This window comes from Petaurus breviceps, unplaced genomic scaffold (assembly GCF_028583685.1).
Source record: "Petaurus breviceps papuanus isolate PSGF00001 unplaced genomic scaffold, PetGlider_PUasm1.0 164, whole genome shotgun sequence".
Lineage (NCBI taxonomy): Eukaryota > Metazoa > Chordata > Mammalia > Diprotodontia > Petauridae > Petaurus > Petaurus breviceps.
In genome coordinates, this window is record NW_027185735.1 from 5,628,326 (window position 1) to 5,649,595 (window position 21,270).

The 21,270-nt window shown below is 37.7% G+C and overlaps 1 protein-coding gene and 1 pseudogene across 5 annotated transcripts in view; both read left to right on the forward strand.

Moving 5' to 3' along the window:
- The window catches only part of PRORP (protein only RNase P catalytic subunit), an 86,792-nt gene that overhangs the window by 31,251 nt on the left and 34,271 nt on the right, over positions 1-21,270 (forward strand). For 4 of the 5 annotated variants that reach the window (XM_069082243.1, XM_069082245.1, XM_069082241.1 and 1 more), the window contains 2 exons: positions 6,328-6,375; positions 21,108-21,240. In XM_069082243.1, coding sequence (XP_068938344.1) covers positions 6,328-6,375; positions 21,108-21,240 — 181 coding nt within the window. The remainder of the gene's footprint in view (positions 1-6,327; positions 6,376-21,107; positions 21,241-21,270) is intronic. The other variant, XM_069082244.1, reaches the window with a different exon arrangement.
- Positions 7,411-9,609, forward strand: LOC138156953 (cAMP-dependent protein kinase catalytic subunit alpha pseudogene; annotated as a pseudogene).

A 21,270-nucleotide genomic window follows, 5' to 3' on the forward strand; every position in this document is an offset into this window, starting at 1 on the left:
AAATATTTTAGTGGCTCTTTCTTTTTTGGGGAAGGGGGGAGGGCATCAGTATTACAACTATACTCTGTGACTGGGAAGCTGGACCACTTCTGCCTGCATCAATCTTCTGATCTGGTCAGCATAATGTAGGTTCTTAGTTAAGTGTCCCTAAGCAACAAGTAGAAGCAACAAGAACTGGGAAGTCAGAGAGCTAGGTTTAAACAATGGCAATAAAGTTTTCCCACATTTCCCATAATTGAATAAAATTTTCTCACAAGGCAAAAATTGAACTACACCCATTATTAAATTGAAAGGGAACTGAGCTAGCTCCAGAATTGAGTCACAAAGATAGTCAGTATGGTTCACTCAATTCCCACAATACCCTCAATTAGATAGCAAAATGAACCATCCATTGTAGTGCTCACGTACAAAAATTTTGTCTCTTTCGGGACCTCATATCCTCCACCTTTGTGTTCAAGAGGTGGATAACAATTTTTCATAGATTTTCTGGAACATGGTTCTTCATTGCATCAGTCAAAGTTCTTAAGTCTTACAAAATTATTTGTTTTTTGCGATATTGTTGTCCATATATAAATTGTTCTGGTTTTGCTTAATCATTTTTTTTTTTTACTTTTTGGAGAGGGTAAGGTAGGGCAATTGGGTTTATCACTTTTTTATAGCCTTTTTAACATTTCCTTCATATAAAACAGTTTGTTCATCCATTCCTTAGTTGGTGGCTATAATGGTAAGCAGAGAAGTAGTTCATACCTTGTTTCATCTATTGAATTAACACCTTGTTTCACTTTAAGTTTCCTTTGAGCCTTATATCAAGTCTGTTAAGAAACAGAAAATGTTTACTGGGGTGGAGTCAAGATGGCGGAGTAGAAGGAGGGCCTCCAGGCAGCTCCAGCTCCCACCTTCCCCAATCCATGTGAAAGGAGACTCTGAACAATCTTTGGAGCTGCAGAACCCACAAAATGACACAGAGAAGCTAACCTCCCACTGAGCACAGCCCGGCCAGCAGGAATCAGCCAGCACATCGCTCTGGGAGCCAAACCCAGCTCCAGCCCAAAGTTTCAGCCCCAGGGCAGGCCTGATCAGCACCGGCTGGAAGGTCTCCAGATCACCAGCAGCTGTGGCCATTTCCACATTTATCAACACATAGATGCAAAGGAAAAAGTGAGAGGTCAGTGCAGTGTGGACTTTGAGGCCAGTAGTTGGGAGTGCATTAGCTCTTGCCCCCAGGGCGAGAAGCCACTGAGACAGGTTGATGCAGCCAGCGCCACATTACAGCTTCAGCTCCTGGCCTGAAGATTGTAGGGGGACCAAGGGACCAGTCTGAGGGGTAATCACTCTTGCTTTAACGTGCTTAGATCTGGATTGCAGTCTAGGGTGGAGGTCCTGGGGTGTGTGACCAGCTTGCCAGACTCTGAGGAGGCCTCAGAGAGGGCACCCAAATAATACCTCCACCAGCTGAGAAAACCCCAGCATTTGTGATGAAAGCTCCCCTGTCTGGTGGCAGAGTCCTACTGTGGCAAAAAGCCCAGGGGTCAAGTGACTGAGGAGCAACATGACCAGGCAAAGGAAGCAAAACAAACAGAAGATTCCAACATTAGACTTCTATTTTGGGGACAGAAAGAATCAAAGCATGGAACAGGAGGAAGAGAGGGAAGTCAGAACTCCTGCACCAAAAGCTTCAAAGGAAAATATGAGCTGGTTACAGGCCATAGAGGACCTTAAGAAGCAGGTAAGAAAAGTAGAGGAAAAATTGGGAAGAGAAATGAGAACGATGCAAGAAAATTACAAAATGAGAGTCAACAACCTGACTGAGAAAAATAACACCTTAAAAAACAGACTAACTCAATTGGCAAAAGAGGCTCAAAAAGGCAATGAGGAGAGGAATGAATGCCTTAAGAAGCCAAATTTTCCGGATGGAAAAAGAAGCTCAAAAGCTCAACGTGGAGAATCATTCCCTCAGATTTAGAATAGAGCAAAGGGAAGCTAGTGACTTTATGAGTAATCAAGATGCTATTAAACAGATCTAAACAAATGAAAGAATAGAAGGCAATGGGAAATATCTCATGGGAAAAACCACTGACCTGGAAAATAGATCCAGGAGAGATAATTTTAAAATTATTGGACTACCTGAAAGCCATGATCAAAGAAAGAACAAGATCCCAAAAAGAAAACTCCTAGGAATGTAAAAGCCAGGTTCCAGAATTCCCAGATCAAGGAGAGAATATTACAAGCAGCCAGGAAGAAACAATTTGAATATTGTGGAAACACAGTCAGGATAACACAGAATCTGGCAGCTTCTACACTGAGGGATCAAAGGGCCTGGAATATGATACTCCGGAGGGCAGAGGAGTTGGGATTAAAACCAAGAATCACCTACCCAGCAAAACAGTATCATGTTTCAGGGGAAAATATGGTCATTCAGTGGAATAGAGGACTTTCAAGCATTCTTAATGAAAAAACCAGAGTTGAATAGAAAATTTGACATTCAGATAAAAGAAGCAAGAGAAGCTTGAGAAGGTAAACAGGGAAAAGAAATCATAAGCCACTGATCAAAGTTGAACTATTAACATTCCTACATGGAAAAACCATAATTGTAGTTAATGAAACTTTTCTCAGTATGAAAATAGTTGAAGGGAAAAGAAATATATATATATATGTATATATATATATATATATGTCAGAGGGTATACGGGCTATGAATACATATATGAATGTGTGTATATATGTTTACAGGTATATATAGATAGAGGGCACAGGACCAATTTAATAGGAAGGGATGATACTTAAAAGGTGAAATTAAGAGATGAGAGAGGAATATAATGAGAGGAGATGGAAAGAGACAGAATGGGGTAAACTATCATATAGAAGAGGCAAGGGAAGATGGTTACAATGGAGGGGAAGAATAGGAAGGCAAAAGGGAATGGGTCAACCTTATTCTCATTGAATCTGACTTGAGGAGGGAATGACATACACACTAAATAGGGAGTCTCACCCTACAGGAGAGTAGGGGGGAAGGGGATGAGAAGGAGGATGATGGAAGGGAGGGCAGGCTTGGGGGGAGGGAAGTTGGAAGCACCCACTTTTGAAAAGAGATGGGATCAAAGTAGAGAATAGAACAATTGTGAGGTGGGATAGGAGGGGGGGAAATATAGTCAGTCTTTTACAATTTATCTACTATGTTAATGTTTTGCATTAGCTACACATGCACAATCTATACGGAACTGCTTATCTTCCCAATAAGGGTGGGAGACAAGGGAGGAAGGGAAAGAATCTGAAATTCAAAGTTTTAAAATAAAATGTTTAAAATTATGTGTATATATATATATATATATATATATACTATTATTAATACTATTTTACATGTAATTGGGAAATAAGATATACAGGCACTGGGGCATAGAGATCCACCATGCCCTACTGGAAAAGTCTAAGGGTATAGGAGAGAGTAGATTGGAGGAGGAGATACCCTGTGGGATTGCTATTTTGGGGTGGTGTATAGGGGAAAAACGGGGAGAAAATTTGAAACTCAAAATCTGGCAAAAATTAATGATGTAACTCAGAAGTTAATAAAGCATTTGAAGAATTGAAAAATAAAAAATAAAGTGTATTACTGAAAAAAAAGAAACAGAACATGTGAACCCCACAACTTGTGAACCCTAGAGCTAATGAACTCCTGCAACAGGAAGGGGAGGAGCTATTGACCATATATATAAGGAGAGGCACAGGCTAGAGAGAACAGAACTGAGGACTCTTGTGGTGGCAGTCAAGAAGGAGAAAACTTGCAGTATCCCAGCACTCCATTTGTTTGCTCTGTCTGTGTTGATGTTTGTGATACTTTGTACAGAAGCCCTGGGACCTTACTGGAAGCCCTGAAAGAGGATTTTCTGGTTGCATGTAGAAGTCCTGGAGTAGGATTTTGGAGGTCCTGGGACTTTACTGATGATTTGTGCTGACCTCTTGAACCTTGTTTGTGAGTCTGTGTTGATTTTTATGTCGATGATTTGTGTTGAGTTCCCCACACCTTGTGTGAGTTGATTTCACAGGCAGATAGTGAATTGATGATGGTGCCTGCAATGTGAATGAATATTATTGTGGCTCTGTCAAACTATGTCTTCCCAGAAACAGAAACTGTAAAGGACTTGAGGTAGACTGGACACTGTGAATTTCACTATGTAACAGGAACTGGCGAAGAACTGGACAAGCAACTGGGAGCTGCCTACCTTTGAACCCAGATGACAGTTGGAGCTGGAACCATGGAAGCTGAGAGCCAGCCTTGAGTCAAGCTGAAAGAAGACTTTACTTGGATACTGTGGACTGATTGAGAAAATTATGATTTACTGTGACCTCTAGGGGTGGAGAACTTTGACTTCTACACTTTGTGATTGAATTAAGGATTTTGTGATTGACTAAATGAATGTACTTTGTTTAAAACTACGTGACCACTTTGGCGAAAACTATGTGGCCATTTTAGTGATAAGTTGTTGAGTTATGACATGGTGAATGCTGTATTTTGATTTTCTGTGATAATTTGTAATATTGTAAATGCTGTATTTTGATTTTGTATGAATGTTTTACTCTGATTTGTTATTGAATAAATAGAGAGCTCACTATACTATGTAATCAGAATCTTGAAAGCTGTTCAGAGCAGTAGTCCTCTGGAAAGCTGCTCATGCGTGACTTTACAATGGATATCCTCTTATATTCCAGCATTATCCTTCTTGCTATTAACCTCTCACCTCTCCTCTATTCAACTTATTTCCCTATTGAAGTGGATATATTTCCACACCAAATTATTTGCATGTGTTCAGCCTTCCTTTGTCAATTTTAGATAAGATTGAAGTCCATCTGATGCCCACTTCCCCAACCCCAGAGTCCATGTTTTTATATACTTCTCAGGAGTTCCCATTTACTAGACACAGCAAGTTAGTTCTGTCTCCTTCCTCCTTTCTGCACTAGCATATTCCTTTTACTATGCCTTCTCTCCCCTCATAAAATCCTCAGAACAGAGTTAGTCTACCTGCCAATCCTCTTTTTTTTCTTATTTAGCTCCCTTCAGTGTTCTTTGAGGACATTAAGGTTCTGAAAAGGTTTCTTCCCTTTTATTGTAGTTAGTGCTGAAGCTTCATATAGTGCCTTACAATTGCTCAAGTAAATTTACTTTCCTAGTTTTCTATCAACTCTTATGGTTTTTTTTTTTATGTATCAGATTTCATACTTGGCTCTAGCCTAGTCAAAAATGCTTGAAATGCCTTCATGCTGCCTCTGCCTCTAGAGGATCTAAGTCTTTTATAGTTCTGAGATCTTAAAAACTCATGAAGAATACTGTGATTAGTTATTTGGGGGATAGGGTTTCAATTTGGAAACTCTATAATATATTGGTAATCTAAAGTTTTAGAAAAGTTACCTAAGGGACTGATAGGTTCAGGAATTTAACTTGTCACACAGTTGGCTTGTGTCAGAGGCAGAACTTGAACACCAAGTCTTTCTAACTCCAGGGCCAGTCCTTTTTTTCCTATAAAGAGATACCTTTACTGACGTTACTTTTCCCATTTTCCAGGCAAGGAAACTAACTTGTTCGTGATCACATAATAAATGTTAGATATTAGATTTAAACCCAAGATTTCTTCATTCTAAAGTCACCATATTATGTACTGTGCACAAATCAGTGAGAAGGCTCAGGGTATAATCCATTTAGCTATTCAGGTTAGTCATTGTTTGGGCTTCTGTGGTTTCTTTGCTTCATTCCTTGTCTAGCCCTTAATTATTGAATAGGCTTGCCTCAGTCAAACTAAGACCTGAAAAATACCATAAATTAAAAAGGCCAAAGTCTCCACTGCATTCAGAACTATCTCCTCTCATCCTGATCTTTAACTTGTCACTGGACCCAGAATTTTACAGCCCTCCCTCATTTAAATCCAATTCACAGGCAAGTCATGGCATCACCCTCCTGATGTCTTGGTCCTCTTTGAGAATGAAGGACAGACAACAACATGTACGATGTAGCAGTTTGGGTTTTTTTTTTTATGCTGTCCGTTTAAAGTGCCATTTGAACTTTTCTTATGGAATCATAGATTTAGAGTTTGAAGGGACCTTAGAAGCTAATGATTTCCACAGTCCAAATTAAGGAAACAGGCCTACTACAGAGGTAGTAGCAAGTTATAGAACTGGGATTTGGACTGAAGTTGTCTGATTCCAAATCCAGTGTTCTTTGCACTACATGGCATCGATCATATTAGTAGTATGTCATTAGTTTAGACTATTTCTAAATGAACTTTATTATTTTATGGCAGAATATAAATATGAACCTTTTTTTCCCCAATTCTGTTATAGTATTCCTGAGAAAAAATGGAAAGGAGAATCTGTCATCATTCATAAAAGGTAAGGAAATTTTTTTGTTTATTTTTTAAGATCTTCAATTCATACATGATTTATTGCATGATTGTTAACTTAATTTTTTTTTAAACCTGGGACTGAGATTTAGTGGCAGTATTGGAAGTGAGTTGTGGCTTCTGGTATGGTAGTGGAGGTTAGTACATATGAATAAGCCCACTTTTCTCCTGCACCACCAGAAAAAATTTGTGTAATGCCATGCACAGAAGCTTTCCAGAAGAACTGCTACTGTGAACAGCTTTTTAAGGTTCTGATTATTCAGTATAGTGATCACTCTATTCCATAACAAAAGCAAAACATCCATGGAAAATCAAGGTACAGCATAATTCAAAATGCAGCATTCACCATATTATAACTGATCACAGAAAACCACAATATAATATTCACAACTAGTCTCAAAGTAAAATAGTCACTCTTAACTCAATCAGTCACTTATCAGTATATCAAAGTACACAGTCAAAGTCTTCCACTCTTGGGGCAAAGTCTTGATTAACTCAATTAGTCACTTATCAGTAGTCTCAAAGTCTTCCACTCATGGGGCAAAGTCTTGATTAACTCAGTCACTTATCAGTAACAATATCTCAAAGTACAATCAGTCACTTATTCAGTAAATTCTTACTAAGTATCATACACAAAACCCCTCTACCCCTTAAGTCACTAGTAAACTATAATTCCATAATTACTCAGGACCCAAGGAGAGGTCTTTTCATCTTGACTTGGGGCCTGTTCTCAGATTCCCTGAATCCCCTTCCATGGTCCCAGATTCTACCTGGATTTACCAGACTGTCACCTGGGATCAATGGCAGACAGCTTCCAGTTCCTTGGCCAGCTCTCTGGGCAAGTCCTGCTCCACCCTGAAGTTCACAGGGTCTGGTCCATGTCAGATCCTTCACCATTTCTACTCCAGGGAATTCAAGGCTCAACCAAGCCACAAACAAAGTCTCAGCATCCCAGTCACGCTTCAGTCACCTGGGCTCCTGGCTCCAGCTCCTGACTCTGGCCTCCTGGCTCCAGGTTCTGAGCTCCTGTTCAGAAGAAGCTCCACCACCACAAGTTTTCAGGACTCAGTTCCATTCTTCTGTAGCTGTTCTGCCACCAGATCTCCGTCTCAAGGAAATTCTGACTGTGCCTCTCTGGGGCTTTTCTTATATACACAGCATTAGCTACTTCCTTCAGCCAACCCCTTAACAGGAGACAGGAGTTCGTACCTTCTGTTTCCCCAACAGAGGCTTGATCAATTACTAAGTGTTAAGTACCTGCTACTTTTGCCAACACAAAGGGATCTTCAAATTCAAAATTACATTACCATTACATTCCACCCCTCCAGGATCCTTGGCTTTACAATCTTAATCTAAATGGACATGGATCCTGGAACAAATAGAGGAGGCACTATACTTTGTAATCCTTGCCAACTACACCATAATGTAATGCCATGCACAGAAACTTTCCAGAAGAACTGCTACTGTGATCAGGTTTTAAGGTTCTGATTACTCCGTATAGTGATCACTCTATTCCATAACAAATCAAAGCAAAACATCCACAGCAAATCAAGGTACAGCATTCACGATATTACAACTTATCACAGAAAATCACAATATAATATTCACAACATAGTCTCGAAGTAAAATAGTCACTCTTAAGTTAATTCAGTCACTTATCAGTAGTGTCAAAGTACACAGTCAAAGTCTTCCACTCATGGGGCAAAGTGTTGATTAACTCAATTCCATAATTACTCAGTACCCAAGGAGAGGTCTTTTCATCTTGACTTAGGGCCTGTTCTCAGATTCCCTGGATCCCCTTCCATGGTCCCAGATTCTACCTGGATTCAATGGCAGACAGCTCCCAGTTTCTTGACCAGCTTTCTGGGCAGGTCCTGCTCCACAATGAAGTTCACAGGGTCTGGTCCATGTCAGCTCCTTCACCATTTCTGCTCCAGGGAATTCAAGGCTCAACCAAGCCACAAACAAACAAAGTCTCAGCATCCTAGTCATGCTGCAGTCACCTGGACTCCTGGCTCTGGCCTCTGGGCTCCTGGGATCCTGTTCAGAAGAAGCTCCACCACCCAAGTTCTCAGGACTCAGTTGTCCATTCTGACCACTGCCAAGAAGGTCAGTGAGCTGGAATGCATGAAAGAGTTTCTACCTAAAGCCAAAGAATTCCTTAAGAAATAGGAAATTCTTCAGCAAAGTACATTCCAGCTGGTTCCTTTGGTTGAGAGATACTTGTGAAGTCCAAGGAATCTGGGAACCATTTTGCCTTGAAAATCCTTGATAAATAGAAGGTGTTGAAACTGAAATAAATCAAGAACACTCTAAATGAGAAGCATATTCTGCAGGCTGCTAACTTCCCATTCTTCGACCAACTAGAATTTTCTTTCAAGGACAACACAAACCTATACATGGTGATGGTGTATGTATCCTGTGGGGAAATGTTCTGGTACCTACAGTGGATCAGAAGGTTCATGGAGCCCCATCCTTGTTTTTATGCAGTTTAGATTTTCCTGACCTTTGGTTATCCTCATTCACTGGACTTGATCTATCAATACTTTTTCATTAACCAATAGGTGACAGACTTTAATTTTGTCAAGTGTGTTGAAAGGCTCAACTTGGACCTTCTGTGAGACTCCCAAGTACTTGGTTCCTGAGATCATTCTTAGCAAGGGTTACAAGTACCCTAGATGTACTTATGAGATAGCAATCGGGTTGTTGTTTCCCTACCTCGTTCCTGCTTCTTTGCTAACTAGCCCATCTAGACATGTGAAAAGATTGTCTCTGGGAAAGTATGATTCCCTTCTCACTCTGGCTAGTACTCAAAGGGTCTGCTTCAGAATCTGGTCCAGGTGGACCTCATTAAAGTGTCACAGGAGCCTCAAGAATGATGTCTATACATTAGGAACCACAAATGGTACTACCACCAACCAGATCACCATATGCTAGGGAAAGGTGGAAGCTCCTTTTATACCAATGTACAAAGACTCAGAAGACACGAGTAATTTTAAGTATTGCAGGGAGGAAGAGATCTGGAACTTTATCAATGAGAAGTACATAAGGAAATTTGCTGAGTTTTAATGATGTCCCTGGGTTGTGGTGATTTTCTTTGGGAGTGGAGGGCAGTGTAGATTAAACAGCCTGAGGGACCCCCCCCCTCAGTTCCTTACATATTAATTTTTCCCCCAGGGGATCAGAAAGAGAAGATCTTAACAAGGTGGGAGGAAGGGGGATTCGAATATTAGGTGGCCCCCTCCCCATCTCTTCCTCCCACTGCTTTCCCCTCACTGTCTTACTCCAGCTGGTAGATCCCATGGCTGTTTCATATACTCTTTGCCTAATTTCATGCGAGTTTGAAATTAGTTTTCTAGCCCAAACAGACCTGAAACTTCCCTCCCTTCCCCTCTCCCCAGTTTCTTTGCACTCCAGCCCCTTCTCCTGGAGTAGGAAACTTGTGCCAGGAGCCAAACCCATGGGGTTTTTTTTTTTAGTTTTTTTTTGATTCCAGAGGTACCAAGTAGTTGGGGAAGGGAAACAAGGGGGTCTCAAGTTGGAAAAACCGCCAATTCCCAAAATTACCATAGTTGCCCATTCTTTGTCTTTTTCCTGGCCTTACCCTAGAACTTGAGAACCTTGTCTAAGGGCAAAAGGACAGACAAACCAGTTTCCCACAAGAAGATCCCCTGCCTGGGAAGATGTTTTAGTTAAATTGTCATGGTTTCTTTATTTAAAAAAATATATATATATCATTGAAGTTATGCTTGCCTTTCCTCCTAATGCTTTCCCACTTTACCTAGCTGTCCCAAATATATCATAATGTGTCCTGGATCTGCCTAGGTCAAAGGCTCTTGAGGTTTTGACCTCTGGGATCTTAGCTGAAGGTTTTGAGCTAGAGATGAGGATTTCTTGCTACAGATCTCAACCAGGCAGTTGTAAGAATAATTGTAGGATCTACTTTAGGGATATCCTGCCAAGTTTGAAAGAGCACCGGCCCATTTCAGCACTCCCCTACTCCCAGTGGTCTCCCTTCCCATGATCGGCTTTCCTACCCTCACATCTTCCCTGCTTCCCAGTTTTTGGCCACCTAGGGTATTAGGGCACCAGAAGAAAAAAAACCATTTCTCATCCCATTCCCAAGCAGCCTGGTTTGTCATCCATGCCAAAGAAGGCTTCCCAGAAATTTCTGAGACACACTTCCTTCATTTAAGCCATTTTGATTTTTAATGTGCAGCCACTGACTTCCCATTCTATCTGAGTGTCACTCCGCAGAATCAAGTTGGAGGATGTAGCCCGTCCTGGCTGAGGAAAAGGGGGCTGAGAGAAAGGAAACAGGAAGTGCCACAGCTTCGAGGTAGAGAGCTTCCTTTTGCCCTGAGAATGCCAGTGTTTATACACCTGATAACCTCACCACCATTTCCCATCCCTAGAAGCACCCTTCATCTATCTTGACTGACAGTTACCCATCACTGTTCCCACTGACCCCTTGTCAAGGCATCTGAATTAATCATAATTTATTGCCCCCTACCCTTCTCAGAAGTAGCTCAAGTGGAAAGCAACCCACTTCTCTCTACCCCTTCCTTTTTTTTCTTCCTCTCTCAATTTTTCCCTATCCCTGAAGAAATTCATAGACCTAGAGTAGGAGTGGGTATGTCAGGAGTGATGAGGTAACCTGGGAGTTTGAATCTGTGATTTGAAGAAATTTGTTTCATGGAAATTACTTCCCCTTTAATGGTGTGCTTTGTTGTAAACATATTTTAAACCTATTACCAACAAAATTTTGTTAAATTTTTTTTTAAAAAATTGGTATCAGGAAAAAAAAAGGAAAAGAGAATCTGCATACCATGTTACGAAAAAAAATTTTAAGTAAAAAATTCTTTTGTAGTTCTTATAGCTACATGCTACCATGAACCAAAAGGCAGTTATAAGGCATCGGCTATGTGCTGGCCACTGTGCTAAAGAATAGAAAGACAAAAAATAAAATAGTCCCTACATTCATCCCCCTGGGAAAGAAAACATTCCCATGAATGTAAACACATAGAGAATAAGTACAAGATAGGTAAGAAAGAAGGAAGCAAATAAGGATTTACTAAGAACCTAGTGGTGCCAGGCACTTTGTTAGGCATGTTACAAAATAGGTCATTTAATCCTCACAATAACTCATGCTATTATTCCATTTTATACTTGAGGAAACTGAGGCAGATAGAAGTTAAGTGATTTGTCCAAGGTTGCATGGCAAGTGAGTGGCAGAGGCCAGGTTTGAACTCAAGTATTCCAGCATGAAGTTGAGGGTGTTGTGTAGAAGGTAATCCTTTACTTGTGTTTTGAAGGAAGTGAGGAATTCACAGAGATGGTGAGGAATAGATGTATTCCAGACATGGGAGACATCCAGTATAAAGGCACAAAGATGAAAAATGTACTTCTGTGAGTAAGGAACAGAGAGAAGACCAATTTGGTTAGACCAAAGAGTAAAAAAAGGAGAGCAATCAATGCTGAGGCTGGAAAGATAGACTGGAGTCAACTTCTGAAGAGTTTTAAAAGACAGATAAAGTTCTTTAATCCTAGAGGCAATAGGGAGTCCCCTAGAGTTTTATGAGTAGAAGAATGAAATTGTCAAAAGTATACTTAAGGAACAGGACTTTGAAAGCTGTTTGGAGGATGGAATCAAGTAGAGAAAGACTAAAGGCAAGGAGACCAATTAGAAAGCTATTATAATAGTCTAGGCAAGAAGTGATGAGTGGCTGACGTATGTGTTTGGCTATGTGAATATAGAGAATTACTGTGGTACAAGAGATGTTAAGTGAAAGTAGAAATGACAAGATTTGCCAACTGATTGGATTTATAAGATTGGGGATCATGGATAATTCTGAGGTTTTAAATCTGGTAGACTAGAAGAATGATGATAACCCTTTACAGAAATAGAGAAGTTTGGAAAAGGTGTAGGATTGGGGATAGGGAAAGATAAGTTCTGTTTTGGTCATGTGTTATAAATGCCTGTAGGACTTCCAGTTTGAAATGTTCAGTGGGCAGTTGATGATGCTGGATTGGAATGTAGGTGAGAGATGGAGGATGGATGTGAGTCATTTGCTTAGTGATGGCACTTAAATTCCTGGTTGTTGTAGAGGTGTCTCAGAAAAGAGAGAAGTGGGTCTATAACGTAGTTTTGAGATGCTCTCAAAGTTAGGAGGCACAGTCTGGTTGATGATCCTGCAAAGAAGACTTAGAAGTACTCAGAAAGGTAGAGAATTAGGAAAACCCCACAGAGGGAAAATGATGCAAGAGCAGGCAGTCAGTACAGTCAAATACAGCTGATAGACTGAGAAGAATGAAAACTGAGAAAATAACATCATAGTAACCAGAGAAAACAATTTCACTTGTAATGAGGTTGGAAATCACACTGGAAAAGGTTGAGAAGGGAATGAAAGAAGAGTAAGTAGAGGCAAAAACATAGGCTGTTTATTTTTTTTACTAAGAGTTTGTCTAAAAAAGGGAGGAGACATATGGTAAAGACTAGTGAAGGTTTTTTAATTGTGAGAGAGATTTGAGTCTGTTCGAAGGCAGAGGAGAAGGAACCAATAGAGAAAGTTGAAAATTAGAGTGAGGGAAGGGTGAATGAAGTTTCAGATTGCTAGAGAAGATCTACAATGATCCAGTCAAGGTACAAGTTGGCCTTGGGTAATAAGAAGGACAAAAATAAACCATAAACCAGATAATCTAATTTTAAAAATAAAAAAGAGAGGGGGGCAACACCAAGATGGCAGAGTAAAAGGAGGAACTTGCTTGAGCTCGTCCCCCAATCAACTTCAAATACCTGTAAAAAATGACTAAACAAAGTTTAGAGCTAAAAAACCCAGAAAATGACAGCGGGAAACATCTCCAGCTGAAGACAGCCTGGCAGTCTGACAAGGAAGGGTCTATTGTACCAGACTGAGAGCAGAGCACAGCACTGCATGGGCCACACACAAGCATAGACTGGCCCAGAGCAGGCCCCAGGGCCTGTTGAATACCTGATTGAATCACTGGTAGCTGGAGCAATTTTCTAGACTTCTCAACCCACAAACACCAAAGACAAAGTAAAAGGTCAGTGGGGAAGCTCTCTTGGACCTGGGTGAGAGAAGAGCATGGTCCAGCCCATGCTGGAATGGTGGTGGTGGTGGTGGTGGTGGTGGTGGTGGTAACAGTGGCAGCAGCCACAGCAGTAGCAGTGACTTCTTCCAGAGCTCCATGCCCACAGATGGGGAACTGTGGGGAGGAGGGACTCAAGTGACTGATCAGAGGACACTTGTTCTTGCTTTGCCCTGCTTGGATCTGTGTCATAGTCTTGTATGGCGGTCCTGGGATGAAGAAGAGCACTGGCATGGTAGAACTTGTGGTGACTGTGGAAAAGGATTCCTCCTCACACTTGTAAGGGAGAACAGAGTGCCTTTGGTCACTCACAGACCAGGGAGGAGTAAACACTTCTCCTCTGATCATGTCACCTTAGAAGAACTGAAAATTCACAGGTGCCTAGAAGCAGCTCTGATAATAGCTATGCAAATCTCCAGAAATTTAGGACAAAGCATTCTCCACTTTGGAAGCAGAATCCTACTTTGGCAAAAAGCTGAAAAGTCAAGTAATTGACTGGGAAAATGAGCAAAAATAGATTAACTCAAATGGCAAAAGAGGTCCAAAAAGCCAGTAAAGAGAAGAATGGTTTAAAAAGCAGAATTGGCCAGATGGAAAAGGAACTTCAAAAGCCCACTGAAGAAAATAATTCCTTCAAAATTAGAATGGAGCAAATAGAAGCTAAAGACTTTATGAGAAATCAAGATATTATAAAACAGATCCAAAAGAATGAAAAAATAGAAGACCACGTAAAATATCTCATCAGAAAAACAACTGACCTGGAAAATAGCTCCAGGAGAGATAATTTTAAAATTCTTGGACTACCTGAAAGCCACGATCAAAAAAAGAGCCTAGATATCATTTTTCAAGAAATTATCAAGGAAAACTTCTCTGATATTCTAGAACCAGAGGGCAAAATAGAAATGGAAAGATTTTGCCAATCACCTCTTGAAAAAGATCCCAAAAAGAAAGCTTCTAGGAATATTATAACCAAATTCCAGAGTTCCCAGGTGAAGGAGAAAATATTGCAAGCAGTCCGGAAGAAACAATTTGAGTATTGTGGAAATACGGTCAGAATAGCACAAGATCTAGCAGCTTCTACATTGAGGAATAGAAGGGCTTGGAATATGATATGCCGGAGGACAAAGGAACTAGGATTAAAACCAAGAATCATTTACACAGCAAAACTGAGTATATTACTTAAGGGGAAAATATGGATATTCAATGAAATAGAGGTCTTTCAAGCATTCTTGCTGAAAAGTCCAGAGCTGAACAGAAAATTTGACTTTCAGATACAAGAATCAAGAGAAGCATGAAAAGGTAAACAGGAAAGAGAAATCATAAGGAACTTATCGAAGTTGAACTATTTACATTCCTACATGGAAAGATAATATTTGTAACTCATGAGACTTTTGTCAGTATTAAGATAGTTGAAGGGAATACGTGTGTATCTATCTATATGATAGGCATGTGTGTATATATGTATGTATCTTATATGTATGTGTATAAGTGTAAATGTGTATATATGTATGTGTATATGTATATATGGACAGAGGACACAGGGTGAATTGAATATGAAAGGATATCTAAAAAATAAAATTAAGGGGTGAGAGAGGAATATATTGGGAGGAGAAAGGGAGAGATAGAATAGGGTAAATTATCTCATATAAAAGAGGCAAGAGAAAGCAGTTACAATGGAGGGGAAGAGCAGGACGGTGAAAGAGAATGAGTCAACCTTACTCTCCTTGGATTTGGCTTAATGAGGGAATAACATAGGCACTCAATTGGATATCTTATCCTACAGGAAAATAGGGGGGAGGGGAGAAAAGGAGAGGATGATAGAAGAAAGGGCAGATTGGGAGAAGGGATGGTCAAAAGCAAACACTTTTGAAAAGGGACAGGGTCAAAGGAAAAAATAGAATAAATGGGGGGGGTGGGATCTGATGGAGTGAAATGTAGTCTTTCACAATATGACTACTATGGAAATGTTTTGCATAACTGCACATGTGTAACCTATATTGAATTGCTTGTCTTCTCATTGGGAGGGGGGAGATGAGGGAAGAAGGGAGAAAATTTAGAACTCAAAATCTTTTCAAAATGAATGTTGAAAACTAAAAATAAATAAATTCTGGAGTAAAAATATAGAAGAGAACTAAATTCCCATTATCAGATATGAAGAGGATTTCACCACAAAGGAAGTTGATATAGAAGAAACTAACAAATATTTTGGGCAATTAGAGACCAAACTATCTGATAATCTAGATGAAATGGATACATATTTAATTATAAAAATATAAACTATCTCTATTAATAGAATAAGAAATTTTTAGAAAACAGAAAAATAGAGCTGGTGCCAACTGAACTCCCAAAGAAAGAAAAAAGAACCAAATGGATTCATAAGTGAATTCTTTCCACAGAAAGAATTTAATTCTATTATTGCACAAATTGTTTGCAGAAAAAGGAAAAGGGATTCTACCTAATTCTTGATACCTAAACCAGAGAGAGATAGAAAAAGAAAACTATACACCAAGGGTTCTTAACATTTTTTTCTGTCCTGGACCCTTTTTCTAGGATGGTGAAGCCTATAGACCTCTTCTCAAATTGTTTTTAAATGCATAAATTTAAATACATTGAATTATGAAGGAAGGCAATTATATTTAAATACAGTTATCAAAATACTTTTTTTTTAAAGTACACAGACCACAGGATAAGAACACCTGCTAATAGAACAATAATGCTAATAAATATCAGTGCAAAAACATTAAATAAAATATTAGCAAAGAGGTTATAACATCTGTAAAGACTATACACTTCAAGGGGGTTAGATTCCTACCAGAATTACTGTAAGAAAAATAGACTATATTAATGACAACAAAATTTAAAATTATATGATAACATCAGTAGATACAGAAAAAGTTTTTGACAAAATGTAACTCATTTCTATTACAAACACCAGAAAACATGCTAATAGATGGACCTTTCTTAATATGCTTAAGGATATTTATTTAAAACCAAGCGCTCTCATTATATATAACAGTGAAATGTAGTCTTTCCAGTACGATTAAGGTAAAGCAAAGATATCACCACCACTGTTATTTGATATAGTGCTAGAAATGTTAACTACAGTAATACAACAAGAAATAGAAATGAAAGGAATAAGCATAGTCAAAGAGAAAACAAAAATATTTTTACAAGTCATATGATAGTCTATCTTGAGAACCCAAAAGTTCAGCTAAAAATATGACTACTGAAGTAACAGGATATAAAATAAACCTATGTAATAAATTATAAAATTTCAGAAAGAATTTTTAGTCAAAATACCTATACAAAGTATAATATATTTGTAAATCTGCCTTGTAAAGCACACACAGGAATTACTTCTTTTTAACTATGAAATACAGTACAGAAATGCAGACTGAGACAGACATAATACTAATTTCTCCTGTCTAGATCATTACCAGTTTAATAAAAAGAACTGTACTACCTAAACTAATATAATTTTGTCCCATGCCAGTCAAACTGCCAAAGTAGAAGTAGAAAAAATAATCATCAAATTCATTTGGAGCAATAAAAGGTAAAGAATCCAAGGGGAAAAATAGGAAGGAAAGTATCCTTAGCAGTACCAGATTTCAAACTATACTGTAAAGCCATAATTATGGCTATATGGCATTAATTTTTGTTTTGTTTTTTAAAGTTCAGTGGAACAGATTAGATACACATGGTACAGAAGGAAAGGAAAGTGTAATGTTTGAGATAGGACAACTCAACTTGAAGTCAGGAAGACCTAAGTTCAAATTCTGCCCTAGACACTCATTAGCTGTATGATCCTGGGTACCTCATTTAATTTTTCTGTGCCTCAGTTTCTTCATCTATTAAGTACAGGGGCTGGACCTGATAGCTTCTAATGTTCCTTACAGTTTTAAATTTGTTATCCTCCTAGAGTATTTAACCCAAAAATTGTAACTACTGAAGTTCAATAAAAAAACTATTTGGAAAGCAGACTGGCAGAGATTAGGTTTAGATAAATAAGTTATGCCATATATCCCAATAAATTCCAATTTGATATGCCTTAAATATAAAAGGTCCCACCATAAATAAATCAGAAGAGCAAGAAGGAGATATGTTTCACAGCTATAAATAAGGAAGAATTCTTACCCAGATAAGGGATAAAGAGCATCATAGAAAACAAAATGGGCAATTTTGATTACTTAAAATTTAGAAGTATATGTCCCAACAAAATCAGTGGAGGTCAAAGTAGAATTGAAATATTTTTTGGGGGGAAATAATCTTTGCAATAAGTTTCCCTGATAAAGGTCTGTTATCTAAGATACATAAGGAATTAATTCAAATTTATAAGAATAAGCCATTCCCCAATTGAGATAGTCAAAGGATATGAACAGGAAATTTCAAGGGAAGAAACCCAAACTATCAATAACTGCATTTTTAAAATGTTCCAAATAACTAATAAAGAGAAGTGCAAAGTAATAGAATTCAAGCCTGTCAGATTGGCCAAGATTTTTTTTTTTTTTTAGTTTTTTTAATGACAATTTTTAGAGGTATGTGGGAAGTCAGGCACCCTGATAGACTTTTAATGGAGCTCTAAATTGTCCCAGTCATTCTTGAAAACATTTTGCAACTATGCCCTCAAAACAACTAAACCATTTCCTCAAAATAACTAAACCATTGCCCCAAAATATCACTACTCAGATTTTAGATTGCAAAGTGATCAAAGACAGAAAAAGGAAATGATATTATATATATATATATATATATATATATATCCTTTATATACATATATACAAAATATTTATATGTACAAAAATATTTATAGCAGTTTTTATATATAATTTATATATTTAAATATATATTTATATTTAAATATAGCTATATTTATAGCTTTTCATGATAGCAAAGAACTAATAAATGGGAGGTATCTATTCAATGGGAAATGATTAAATGATGTTTGATATATGAATATAATGAAATATTGTTGTGCCAGCTTTGAGAAATAGATTTTATTCAGAAAAACCTAGGAAGACTTGTATGAACTGATACCGAGTGAAATGTATAGGGCTAGGAAAACAATTTTTGTGGTGACTACAATATTATAAACAAAAACAAGTTTCAGGGCTTAAGAACCCATAATATCGCTTCCCAGCTATCTCCATGATAGAATGTCATGCTTTTTATGATCCTCTCTTGCTGCCCTTCCCCTTCCAAATCTGGCTCTCAAAACATCAGTAAAAATCCATACTACCATTACTGGAAATACAAAATTAATTTTACTTTGACTCCAATCACCATTCCTGCTTATTTCTCATTCCACAACATACCTTCTTGACCGATACTATTCTATATATGTTGTAGTCCTCTAGGTTTTTTTTTTTAATTAAATTTTTATTTTTTAATTTGTTATTGCCAGCACTTAACATAGTTCTTGGTGCTTAGTAAGTTCTTAATAAATGCTTTTTTATTCACCAACTTCACAAACTAAAAACATATTACTGGAGAAAGAACTTCTGGGAGAATTATAAAAGTCTGGTATAAAATAGGTTTTGCTCAGCATCATATACCACATGTTGCTCCCCCCAAAAAAATCCAAATGAATACTACGTAAAAGTAAAAATTTTACAATTAAAAATTTTAGAGGAGAAGGGAAGCTTATAAATCTAACGAGTATGAATGGGGTATGAGTTTTCAGGCATGCTGTATAGAGAATTTTGTAAAAGACTAGTTTTATTGGGTTATATCCCAAAGAGATCATAGAAATGGGAGAAAGACCCATATGTACAAAAATGTTTATAGCAGCTCTTTTCGTGGTAGCAAAGAATTGGAAATTAAGGGGGTGCCCATCAATTGGGGAATGGCTGAACAAGTTGTGGTATATGCATATTATGGAATACTATTGTGCTGTAAGAAACGAGGAGCAGATGGTCTTCATATTTACCTGGAGAGGCTTAAAAGAACTGATGGCTGAGTGAGAAGAGTAGAACCAGGAGAAATTTGTACCACAATTATAGACACAACATATGTGTGATGACCAACTTTGATAGACTGAACTCTTCTCAGCAATGCAGTGATATAAGTCAATCCCAAAAGACTCATGATGGAGAGAAATATGTGCATCCAGAGAAAGAACTAGAAAGAACTAAGTTTATACTAAGTTTATATCCAGGTGGAAGCAAAATATCTGATCTTTTTCCTTCTCTTATTTGGTTTTATATCCTCTTTACCATTTTTCATTCCAGCTGGTACAATTCATCCTTATAACCTGACTAATGTATAATGTGAAAGTATTTACAGATCCTATACTTGACTATAAGCCACCATAGAGGGGAGGGGAGGGAGGGAGACAAAATGTGAAACTCAAGGAATTGTGGAATTGAATCCTGTAAACTAAAAGGAAACAAACAAATTAATAAAAAAAAAAAAAGACTCGTTTTATTGTTAAAAAAAATCTTTGTCAGAAGTAATCTGTGACTTAAAGGAAAATAAAGATATTTACTGGGGAAGTCTTGGCAGAAAATTTCTCTGATTAAATTTTATATCAGAATCTACACAAGTCTGTAAGATAATACAGAATATGAACAAAGACATCATAGATCTTAGAATTAGCAGGGACCAGTGTACTCTAACCTCCAGCCCTCCTTTCTTTTTTAGTTGAAGAAACTGAATCCTAAAGAAGTTCTCTTATCTAAGGTTATAAGGATTAATTAGCAGATCTAAGATGTAAAACAAAATAAAAATTGAAAACTACTGGTTAACCTCTACAAATTACAAAAATATATAATAATCATATAAATGTGAATAAACTACCCTTAAACTGTCTCACTCGTTATATTAGCAAACATGGTAGCATATGAAAAGCGTTGAGAAAACAAGTGTGCTAATTAACTATTAGTGAAGCTGTGTATTAGCTAGGTTGGAAAACATTTTTAATCACCAAGAAAAATTATGTAATTGTTCATACCCTTTGATCTTAGTACTGAGTTTGTAAGATTACTGAAAACAAGGAAAAATATTCATATCAACACTGTATTTTGTAACCTAAAAAAGATCCCAAAAACATTGGACAGTGTTAGTACTCATTTTTAAAGTAAACATCTACCCTATCATTTGACAAGTGGAAGAGCACCAGTGTCAAGTTTTCGTTTGAATCAGTTTCAACTCTTTTTACTTAAAAATCATTTTACTTAATTTCTTTCAGAAATTAATTTGGCAATACACTGAGCTTTGTATGATATGTTGAAACAGTACTTAATTAAAAAATAGAGAGAATAATGAATAAGCCAATTTTGTAATTTGAAATAACTACAAATCCTCCTCTACAGATACAACTTTTAAACTGTTTTGTCTGGTTTGAGGACTTAGTTGTAATTTCCCTTTAGTTGCAAATCCCAATAATTGTTTCAATAAAAACAATTATGTGAATACTTGTTTGCCTTTTATGGATGGATTAAAGTACCTAATCTGGTAGCTAAGTGGCTGTCTAGACCAGGTGGTCACATTGATTTGCATAATATTGTAAAATATTTTGTTCTTTTTCCTTTTGGGTACAGTCCTGGAATTCTCCACTCAAAAAAGTCTCTTCCTGGATTTCATCATACTAACAAAATACAATTTTTATTACAGTGGGAGATGTTCAGCCTGTGAAAGAATGTTAGAGTCTAATCAGTTGAACTCAGAAGAGTATGAATTTCTTAAGCAGAGAGTCCTGAAAGATGTGCTTGATGGAGGTGACCAATACAGAAAAACAACACCCAAGGTGAGCCCAGTCAATTGCTTTTTTAGAGAG